General features: G+C 35.1%; 1 protein-coding gene across 1 annotated transcript; it reads right to left on the reverse strand.

Moving 5' to 3' along the window:
* Positions 1-754: 754 nt before the first annotated feature.
* On the reverse strand, positions 755-1333 carry LOC128134183 (uncharacterized). The gene has a single exon (XM_052771661.1). The coding sequence runs from the start codon at positions 1331-1333 to the stop codon at positions 755-757; it is 579 nt and encodes a 192-aa protein (XP_052627621.1).
* Positions 1334-12191: the final 10858 nt, after the last annotated feature.

Genomic DNA, 12191 nt, shown 5'->3' on the forward strand with positions numbered 1-12191 from the left:
AAGATTTTACAAACTTATACACTCAAACACTTACAAACATTTTTATGCAAACAATGACACTAAAATACTTATGAACTCACCAACTTAATTTAATGCTGATAAACTCTTTCAAAATAACTTGTATTCTCAGGTCATCAATAGACAGGTACCGCAGCCAACTTTTGAGAAGATGGAGCACATACAAGACTCATCTTTTATTTTGATTCATATTTTTGGTGTCTTATAAATTATACAGAACACTCTTGTATTAAAATACATTATTTAATGCAATAGATGATGTTGTTTGCTTGTTTACTATTATTCTTTGTTGTGATACTGTACATGACGTCCTCCACCCAAAACGTTTCCGCCGTTCCGGTTTTGGGATGTGACAAGAACTATTTAACCACACATTTTCTATGAACTTGTTGTAGGAATCTGAGTATTCAAATTACTTTTATTCAAAATGAACATTTCAGGTTTTTAAGCCAACGGACGTGTGAACTATTTCTTGAGATTCCACAGTTTTATACATACTTTATTGTAAACAATGTATTTAAAATTTGTTCAATCTGGATGTTAACCTGTGATGTTTATGCGATCAAGATCACTAACAAATGCATTAATAAACAATTAATAAATGTTTAAATAAAATGATTTCGGGATATATTTTTAATTCACTACAAAAATTTGTGTGGTGATTTTCACACAGCCGAAGCAAAAAATGAACAAATAAACATCTACTCCAATTACAAATATACTACAAGAAATCTCTCTAGAAAGCATCCAAAGCAGCTCCTATGGCAAAAAGCTCACCATCAAGACACGTATTCTGACTGCAATCACTACGGCAGCACCCACATCTTTCATCCCATTTGTTCTTCCTCTTCCTTTCTATCAAATCTACTCCACAACCAAAAGGTGTTTCAATCTTCATAGCTATACGAACAGAAGGTGCTTTCACGTCTTTTTTCTTGGATTTCAGGATCACCCATCTCTCCATTTGCATGTTTGGCGACTCAAAAACATCTCTCCAGGACAGTTCAGTTCTTCCAACCAGTTGAGACCCTCTAAACATGGCTGCTGTATTACTCCTCCAACGAAGCTCCAAGACAATTGTTCCGTGACTGATCATGTCCATTGATTGCTTTGTCCCGATGCAATCCAAGGAGAATGATTCGTTCATAGAAAACTCTTTGTTTGGAGATACTTCTTGGCTATCTAAACGAACCCTTTTGTTGTTTCCAGCAGAAAGATAGCATCTAACAAAGAAGTAACCATTGGAGTTGGTAACTTGGACGTTTTTAGCATTCATAATCTTCAATTCACAGTGAAGAGCTTTTAGTGTATCCATTTGTGTATTTTTCGAATGTGTTTACGTTCTTTGATGTCTAAGAATATTGATGTGGTCTGTGCATAAATATATAGATGATAGATGGGGATGACCCAGAATCTATTATAATAGTCCACAAAATCAACCGTCTCAATTACGAGCATTTGTAATTGAATGTATAGTGCAAACTAAGTATGCTTCTAGGATCTCAAGATCTTTTCCATTATGTTTATTTAATAAATCCTAGAAAATATAATACATACAAGCTTTCAAAAAAGATAAAGATCAGATCACTAGAGATCTTTTATTCACATAAATATATTGCAATCACCCACATGAATTAATTATATATTGATCTACTTAGAAAACCCAAAACCAAAGTGAAAATTTGAAAAATCTAACCATGGATGGGTCTGAATTTTATTTAAAAAAAAACCTGAATTTTCGGTGTGCTTAAAACTAAAAAAATGAATAAAAATAAATAGACAATATTGTTTTAATACGATAGAAGTTCGTAATATAGAATTTAGAAATTAGAGGCTTGCATTTTTATTTTTAGTTTTACAATTGAGACGGAAAAGTTGTACTCGTTTAATATATATATACTTTAAGTGGCCAACTTGTTGCATGACTCAATCTAATTAAACTAGGGATTCTTAGTTCTTTTGTCAAAAGAGACTAGTGAATGGCTGTAATAACTCCTCCCCACTATTTAAGTCGATAATATTTATTCGTTACGATGATGATACCACATTTCCTGAGATTTGTAGAGATTTAGTTTTATGTGTAAAAAGAAAAGGCTTATTTTAATCCGTGTCATGACAAGAATCTTGAGCTGGAATTTGTTTGCCAATGACGTGTGGCCACAGAGAAAAAAAATTAATGTATTATATAAGTTAACTAGTTGTGAAACCCGTATATTATACGGGTTGATTAAAACAAAATGTTAAGTACGAACGATTAAATAGAAATTTTATTTGAATTTGAAATTGAAATAAATGAAAATTATGAGAAAAAAAAACATGCAAAAAATAAATAAATTAAAATTATGTGTTTAGTGTGTACTAAACGGGTTAATTATAACAAAATGTTAAACATAAAGGTTTAAACTGTAAATTTATTTGAAATTAAATTTGAAATTTAAAATTTAAAGTTTAAATTTGAAATTTGAAATTAATAGTCATTATGGTAGGTTTAATTTATGGAAACTAAATTAATAATATATTGAAAATGAAAATTAAAGTAATGACAAGTGGAAAATAAATATATCTCAAATTATAACAAAATGACATGTGGCTAATTTTATGAGAAAATGACATGTGACAAAATCATTTTCATTTATTAGGGTGGATTAAAAAAATTAAATATAAAAGTCTAAATATTTGAAAATTTTGAATAAAAAAATAAGTTCATTAATGAAATTTATATTAATTTATTATTATATTTACTGTAATTATTACATTAAAGTATTATATTGAATTTATTAAAATAGAAAAACCTATGAAACGACATGTAAAAAAAAAATTAATTCAAAATAACCACAAAATAATATTTGACAAATTGAATGAAAATATGACATATGACAAAAACTTTTATTTATCGGAGTAGATTGGTTATACACAAAAATAAAAAATCAACAAGAACATGATATCCATGAGTTTGTTATTTAACAATGAATAGGTGAAAAGGGTCACAACAGAAACAGTTGAAGAATAGTTACATATATAGAAAAACTTTGTGGACTTAATGTGACTATATCGTTCTATTTTATTGTTATGACAAATCAAATAGATTATGTTAACTTGAATTTTTCTCATAGAAGGAAACGTATGCACACTATTTGAAAGAGATATCATAAAAACTAGGTGAGTGACCCCGCGTTGCGGGGTTAGATGTGACATTTTTCGTTCGGTTGTAAGTTGTGATCAAAACACATAGCAATGGAGCATCGGAATCAAGTGGCAAATTGTCTACCCAATGCAACACAAAGTGCTCATCAGCAACCATGTGATCAGAGTAGCCACCGTATGTGATTGTGTCATCGAATGAATCAGTGCAGACAAATTCCATTCAATGTTGTATTGAATCTGAAAAAATTGGTTTTATCGATATAAAAAGTGTGCAGGGACATTATGGTCCAAAAAAATGCAAAAAATTATGCTTTTAATATCGTCCTAAAACTAAAAAAAATGAGTTTTATTAATAAAAAACAGTGTTTAGGGCAATATTGTACTAAAACTGTAAGAATTGAATGTTACTAATATAAACATCACGTCCTTTATATATTTGTCAACTACATTAAAACTTTGAAAAATAAAATGCTAGCAAGCTTTTAACACCAAATTAAACACAATATTAAGCTCTTGCCTATAAACGAATCCAAACATGTCAATGAAACCCTTTACAAAACACTAGAAATATAAAAGTGAAGCATCCCTCGTGTTCTTCAGAAAAAAAAAATTAAAAGTTTAAAACAGATACCTTTTTGGGTTGTTTGATTGCACTAACCATAATTTTGTGTCATCTGAGCAATAGGTCGTTCAGTCATTCTCTCTCACCCCCTTCAAATTCTTTCAAACCTGCACATCACAAATATGTTTGCAATTTTAAAAAGGCATAAAAGCTAATTTTTATAAAATACATTGCTTTAAATTATATAACTACAAAATTGTAAAATGGTCAAAAGCTATTAAATTATATAACATGTAATCAGATTACTCAAAAGTACATATAAAATCAATGAATTCAAGCAGAAATTAGTCTGTCTTACTGCAACTGTTATTGGAAATGACTATTAAAAAAAAAAAAAAAATTAAAAGGTATTTGGTACAGACTTCCTGGCTGCAAATCTAGAACAGTTAAGAAAAACTGTTTATTAATCAAGAATCAAGAATGAAGATAACTTGTTCTTGTTTTTGTTTATTCATGGTGAAACAGAGTAAGGGTAAATTAGGAAATGAGAATCATAATCATACCCACAAAGGAATCATTGTTGTCCTAATTCCAATCCATATGGTCTTCTTTTTTACATAATGCTTTCCATTTAGGCTTTACTCATTTAAGAGTTGAGTTTTATAAACAAAAGTGAAATAAAATTTAACATTAAAATTGGATTATTGGTCTCAAAAGCACGGATCCATGGAGATAGAACTAACATGATCCATTCAAAATGCATTAAGTGAAACAAAATTCAGGTCAAATTAAATTAAATGAGATATAAAAGAAGACTTGATCATAAACTTAGATTGTTTAAGCTCTCTTATGCCCTGTTCTGCAGCTACTTCAAGTAGAAATCAAGTTCTTTTCTGTCCTTCCTAAGACATCATAAAACCAAACATTAAAACCACTTACAAAAGGGTAAAATAGTCAATTGTCGTTCAAAATTTATATCCATCAGGACGACCACATTGGGCAGGCCGTGATAGATCCACGAAGGTTTTTATTATTTTTGAAGTTGATAAGCACTTGGGGGATATGTGCAACACATTTACAAATTACGAAGATGAAAAACTAAAACTATGATGTAAATTATGAAAAATGTTACAAAATTCACAAAACAAAGTGGGTACCTTTCCCGTCATAATTGCAGATACCATTCCTATACTTTAATTGTCCTGCTACTTTGATGTAGATGAATGACCTCCTTATTGCCGAGAATTCCATGTGTGCACTCATGTTTCTGACAACACAACATACAGGTTCAACCCCAGAAGTTAAAATTCCACGAACAACATATCTATTGATGGGTTGTTGTTAACGCAATGTTAATCTGCAAACCAAACAGTACATACATGTATCTCATAATAAAAAATCATCGATAGTTGAATCTGCTAATCCGAAAAGAAATATCAAGAAAAACAGGGGAAGAGTTAATCGATTGAGAACATGAGTGATGATTAAGGAGAACAAATAAATCCGACACACTCAGAGGGACTATAATTTCGCAGTATAAGTTCAAATTCTTTTGAGAACAGAAAATCCTTTGGATTTGTAGTCTTTGAAACGCTTACCTTCGGGAGAAGGTGAGGGGTGAGAAGGTTCTAGAAGTGTCGCTCGCAGCATAACCGTAGCCCTTGATGGGACGCTCTGGATCAGCGAATCGGGTTGAAAGTGAAAGTCGCCAAAGGGCACGTAGACGGTGAATCGGGTTCACTTTTACTTTGGTAGCAAAGATTAAAACTTACCTGATGGAGAAAGGGTGTGCCGTTGCTGGAGCCATTGAGGAGTGGCAGCTAGAAAGTGTGGTCAGCGAAGTGCTGGAAAAAAAAACAAAAAAAACTAAATAGAACCATTTATACACAAACAAAAAAAAAAAAAAAAAAAAAAAAAAAAAAAAACAGTAAAAATGAACACAAAAATAGAAGACAAAGCAAAGGGAAATTAACAAACATCTATCAGAGTATCAGGTAGGAAGCGGTGTAACCTTCGTTCCTTTTGCTGGCGTCCATCTCCAATATCTCTTCTTTATGGGTGGGTCTGCGAAGAAACGTAGTTTTGTTGATGAGAAAGGACTCAATGAAGAAAAAAAAGTGGTCGGAATTACAGAGCAATCGCAGAGAGATATCACCTGTAGATGCAAAGTGACAGAGGCATCGACGACAACAAAGCCGATGACGGTGGAATCGTCTGGACAGTTTTGCGTTACCTTCTGTGGGAGTAAAGTGGATGTGGAGTGGTGCAATATAAGTTGTTGAAGGGGAAGGAGACGGTGGTTAGGGTTTATCAGAGGAATTGAGGAGGTTTGTTTAGAGAGAAGAAGGAATACAAGGTAGAATCAGAATAGAATAATTGAGAGATATGAGACGGTGGAAATAAATAAAGTTGATAGGATACCGGAGCAGTGGAAGTAACAGAGCTCAGCGGTGACCACGGTAGATTAACTCGGCAGATTAACTCAGGTAAAATAACCCTAGTTAGGTACTGTTCCTAAGAGATTATTTAAGTTGTTCGTCACTAGTTTATAACTACTGTACTACAAGTAAAATAACATAGAGATTATATGTAACATCTATAATTTAAACATATATTTTTTTTTAATTGTAATAAATCAAAACAAAAATCATTTTCATAAAACTTTAGAAAACATCCACCAAGTCAATATCACAAAATATAAGTCAAAAACATATATACGAGATTGCAGAAATCCAAAAACTCATTGTATCATCATGCATGTACAGTAAGCGGAAAAACCTTAAAAACATAACTTTAAAACATAAGCATAAAACTTAATGAGTTCCCCAATATGTCATGCATTCCATTTCACATACAATGCATACCACCTCATGGCTCACGATCTTTAGTCTTTCTTCCAGACTTACAGCCTATCACGAACCCTCATTATATGTAGGCTTATGGCCTATCGTTAGTCGCATCATTACCTATACACTCACGACCTTTTCTCGATTTGCCATCGTTCCATACCAGTCATAAGAACATATCATACAATTTATCAATCTATATACAAAGACTATTTCTAGTCTTATCATACAATACTCCAGCATTTATATTATAGTAAGAAAACTCACATAAAACTAAGAGTTAAATTCTCACACACACAAGTCTCGAGAGAATCAGCTACATGAATCACCTAACTTATCAGTTAGTATAACTTAGTAAGCCCATACAAAACAAAGGATAAACCTTAGTCCAAAACCCATGGTTCATCGAAGTTTGACCAAAAGTCAAATCAGTCAAAAGTCAACAGTCAATGTGTTGCGACCTAACTCCTACTCGCTTCACAAACACTAGGTAATAAAATAGTCGCGACTACTCTTCAAGCTTCACGTCGCTACCATTCCTTAGTTGCTTCATACTTTTTAGGGCAGATTCATTTCTTTGTTGAACACTTAATCCTATAAGACAAAAACTAAGACATTCCAGAAACCAGCAAATGATGTTCTTAAAGGATAAATTTTCTAACTTCATCCTGATCCATGCCTCTAACAACTCCAACACCAACCCTATATCTAAAATGAGCAAGAAGGATAAGTCTTTCTTGCATGGAGCCATGAGAGCCCATGCATGCACTCTTTTCTCCATGTTTGCTCCACAAATGATCAAAAAAAATCTACTAACCTACAGTTTCCCAAAGTGCAAGGAAATATAAAGAAATGGAACAAAATACAAAAAAAGTACCCCAAAACTATAGAGATATACATTAGTGTCATAAAGGTTGGTACTTTTTAACTTACAAAGGTCATGAATATGATAAGAAGGTTGAGACTTCTCTAGACCTTGCTTCACTTACACCAAAACCTCAACCTTCTTCTTCAATTAACACACCATACGGAACAAAAGCTCGAGAATCTCGAAAGGGAATCTAGGGTTTATGAAGGATGAATGGTGCACAATAATGAAAACCTTGAAGTTAGTGCCGTTAAATATGGCTCAAAGCAAGAGACTATGGTTTGGGCGTATTGTAGCTACGCATTGCAACCACTATTAGTCGTGTAATGACTTAATGAGCTAGCATGCAATGTGAACCACAAAATTATCCATTTTTTTCTTACTTGCGACGAATTAAGTGATAATTTAAATCATGCTCGGGAAAGAGGTGTTACACTATAAAAATCACAATTATTAATCATAAACTTGCAAACAATTATTTTAGAGAAAATTAGATGATTTATTCATAAGTCATTTTGTAGGATCGATAAACTAGTTCAATTAGTAAGAAATCATGGAATATTAAGAACAAATAAAATGTAAAATTGAGAGGGTAAATAATTATTTTTTTACTCATTGAAAGTAAGAAGCTCGATTACATCAAATTCATGTAAAAGCAACAAAATACTTACTTTCCCGTCTAACTAACATCCATATTTATAGTGGAACTATAAGGGAGTTGATTAACCTATGACTAATTAGGTTATGACACTTAATTAAGCAATGACATGTTGTAATGTCCCAAAAATTATGACATTTTGTTTTTACTTTTGTATTAATAAAACCATCATCCATAACAATACCATAAAACCGAAATGAAATTAGAGTATATCAAATAACATCCAAAAAGATCAAAGTCGTGTAATATACAAAACAATATGGTTTGTGTAGTGCAATCATCCCAAGCTATTCCCCTTCGAACTAGAAGTACCTGAAACATAAACTAAAAACAATAAGCATAAAGTTTAATGAGTCCCCCAGAATAGCAGATACCATACTTATCAAACATATAACGGGCCCCTCCCGTTATACATACAAACATATAAAGACATGCAAAAATCATAAAGACAAATACCATACAATATAATCATTAGGCCCTGCCAGGTAAACATATTAGAAAATATACATGAAGAGTCACAGACAACTCGCATCCTAATCATAATTAACCATGGGATGGAATTGATGCCTTCGCCCTAGTAAACACAATGAGGAAACTCACATCTAGCTGTTGAATCTCTCAAATAAAATCTCGGTCTACTAATACGAAAAATCCTTGCGCTAACACCATCAAATACTATCTAATTAATAATTGGATCGCAACCCATAATCAAGAATCTAAATTACTTGTCCAACATCCAGGGTAAAAGAACATTTTACCCTTTTCTTAATTGGCCCAAAACTAAGCCCCAAGCCATTTAATCAAAAGGCCCAAATTCTTAAATGGCATCTCAAAGCCCAATAAGCCTACCTTTCTAATTGGGCCCAAAAAACACCATGGAACTAGTTCCAAGAAAGCCCATAGCCTAGTAATGGCCTAAAGTTAGAATTCAAATGGTCCAAAAAGACTCAAACCCTAAAAGTCCAAAATATGGCCGAAACCCGTGAAAGTTAACTAAAGGTCAAACTATTGAGTACGTTGGGCGTACTTAGACTTATGCTTAGTGTACTCCTTTCGGGGCTAGTACGCGCAGCGTACGAGATGGGTACGCTGAACGTACTCCGCAGACAACCAATCCAACCCATTAAGAACTTAAGCGGTTAAGCTATCAAGCAAAACTTTCAAATCTGATCCTAAATTGTGACTTAACACATAAAGTTGGCAACTTTATTCACATGCATTACTTAATGGTACCTAAAAATAAAAAATAACCATATTAATGATCGTAATACATGCATGGAGCAATCTAAGTCATAAAGGTTGAATTTTTATGGACAAGGGACCCAAAGGTGCTAAGATCTAACATCCGTGGCTTTTGGAGTACACCATAATTGTAACACCGTAAATTTCAGATAACATTTTCATTTAAAATCACATATTTCTCATAACATATTTCACATAATCTAATTGATTTAATTTGCAAAATCACAACTCCATAATTGTTTGATTAAAATCTAGGATCTTCAAAACATAACTCTTTCGTTGGTGTATGTACAATCAAGTCGGTGCCTTCCCGCGATCTTGAGAAAAACTTGAAACACATAACACATAACACGGTAAGAACGAAGTTTAGTGAGTTCCCCAAAATACCACATATAATAGCCACTCGAGGCTATAACACTGTAAGACCCTCCGTTCCGTGTGTCTTAATGAGACCCTCCAGTCCCATGGCTCGTTGGACCCTCTGGTCCGGTCTGGTTGGGACCCTCCAGTCCCATGGCTCGTTGGACCCTCTGGTCTGGTCTAGGTGAGAACCCTCCGGTCTCATAGCTCGTTAGACCCTATGGTCCGGTCTGAGCATCACAAAATACAACACAAATATACATATGACATAAACAATGCACAATTCAAGTAAGCACATAAGACCCTTTGGTCACACATAACTACCACTCTGGGAAAAGTATATTGAGAAGACTCACCTCGACAACAAGCATGAATCCCCGTACTCGAATCTCGAACTAGCCACTGCCTACACATAGGGTAGCTATCTCAATAAATACACGATTCTCGACTCTACGCAACCAATAGTTATTCTTCTCTCTTTAACTCTTGAATTGGGTAAAAGACCATTTTACCCCTCCATGGTCTCAATTACTCATGTTGACCAAACCCTAAAGTCAACGGAAGTCAAACTCAAGTCAACAGTCCGTGTTTGACTCGAATCATCGAGTGCACTCTTGCGACTCGTCGAGTCCACTCGTTTCCTCAGAAGTCTCAAGAAGGTCCAGCTCAACTCGTCGAGTTGACCCCCAACTCGCCGAGTTATCGCCCAATCAAACCCATCGGGACTAACCCTCATCGACTCGTCAAGTCAGGCCATAGACTCGGCGAGTCCCTTCGATCTTGATTCCTCATTCAGACGATTTCAAACAGATCCATCTCTCCAAACACTAGATTTGTCATCTCAAGGCTCAAGAAGCACGTAAAGCTTCGATCTTTACGTTCATGCATGATGTTATTGCTCCAAAATACTAATACAAGCTCTTCATGAATGATTAAGCCCAAAAACCCTTATATGGATGAATAAAGCTGGGACACCGATACTCTAAGGATCTTACAAGGTCCAGATCTGAGGTCTAGACTTTTTGATAACTCATTCTACTAGAAAACCCAAACAAAAGATGGAAAAATGCCCTAAAACTCCATACATATGAGATCTATCCAAAATAAGAAGAAAGGTGAAGACTTCATACCTTCCATAGAAGCTCTGGATAGTAAATCACTGGATCCAACAGCCTCACCTCCAGTTCCTTTCCTGATAACCTCATCCTCTTCCTCAATTGATGTACATGAACCACAATATACGCTTCTCTCTCACTCTCTAGCTCCAATAACAATTAAGGTTTGTTCTCAGGGGTGTAAGGTAACTAATGAGGCGGAAATGGGGGCATAAGTTACCTTATATAGGCCCCAACCTCGGAAAATTAGGGTTTCTCTTCCCAGCACCAACTCAACGAGTCTGCCTCCCGACTCGTCGAGTCCATTCATTAAATCCCACACGACAACTTGACCCTACTCGGCGAGTTGGACTCCCAAATCGGCGAGTCACTCCATAAACCTCAAGAATTCAATCATACAATAACATACATGAAATCCCGGATGTTAAAATTCTCCTGCACTTGAATTAGATTTCGCCCTCGAAATCGCTCCTCAACCACACATAACTTGAAACCTATAACCCGAAAAGCACCACTGAAAGGATCTCATACCAAACCCGATATCCTTCTCCATGGACACCCGAATCCAAACATAAAATCATTAATCCGGAACATAACCGACCTCTCCACCGCTAAGATACCTCCTTCTGGCTTTCCAAAATCTGGAAACTCCAGTGGCCTGACCCACTGCCCGACCGCCCCTTCAAGATATTACCATATTATTCGCTCCTTGAATAACAGACCCGATAAATCACCGCCCCTCCAACTTTCCAAAAAAAGGTCCAACAATCGGCTACCGATCACTCATACCAGACATACTAAACGATCTAAATCACACTACAAGGAACGAAAAGGGTCACATTACACCAAAGACCCATCCACTGTTCTGCTCGAACCCTACCAGATCAATGAGCTCTCAACGCCCTATCCACAGACACAAAAAATAATCATGCTCACTTATAAATATCCTCAATCGTCTAAAATCGTAAGCTCCAGCTTCTTCCCCAATATTCCATTCAACACTTGAGCATCAGGTCAACTCCTGACCCATCAGTTGAACCTCCAAAGGTTACCTAAAGCGTGCCCCAGGACGTCTTGCCGACTTCCTTCTCACAACAACTATCTCGGACTGTTGTGACACACAAGTCATGAAGTTCTCTTTACACCAAGCGAATACTACAATCCCAACTGAAGGTCAACTCACCCCCGACCCCTATCGTCTACTGCTCATTAGTTTCATGCGCCTCGTGGTACCACCCGTACCAAAGCACTAACCTACTCAGGTCTAAGAAATCAAACGACAACTAATACCCCTCAACATGGAACCCATCTCTGAATCCGGAATCACATCTCGCCTACCCAACGCACCACCAGAGCCAAAATCAAACCTGAGATTCTG

This window comes from Lactuca sativa, chromosome 5, assembly GCF_002870075.4.
Source record: "Lactuca sativa cultivar Salinas chromosome 5, Lsat_Salinas_v11, whole genome shotgun sequence".
In the NCBI taxonomy this organism is placed as follows: Eukaryota; Viridiplantae; Streptophyta; class Magnoliopsida; order Asterales; family Asteraceae; genus Lactuca; species Lactuca sativa.

Bases quoted from the DNA above. Each gene is read 5' to 3' on its own strand.
- LOC128134183 (XM_052771661.1), bottom strand. From the start codon at position 1,333: ATGGATACACTAAAAGCTCTTCACTGTGAATTGAAGATTATGAATGCT.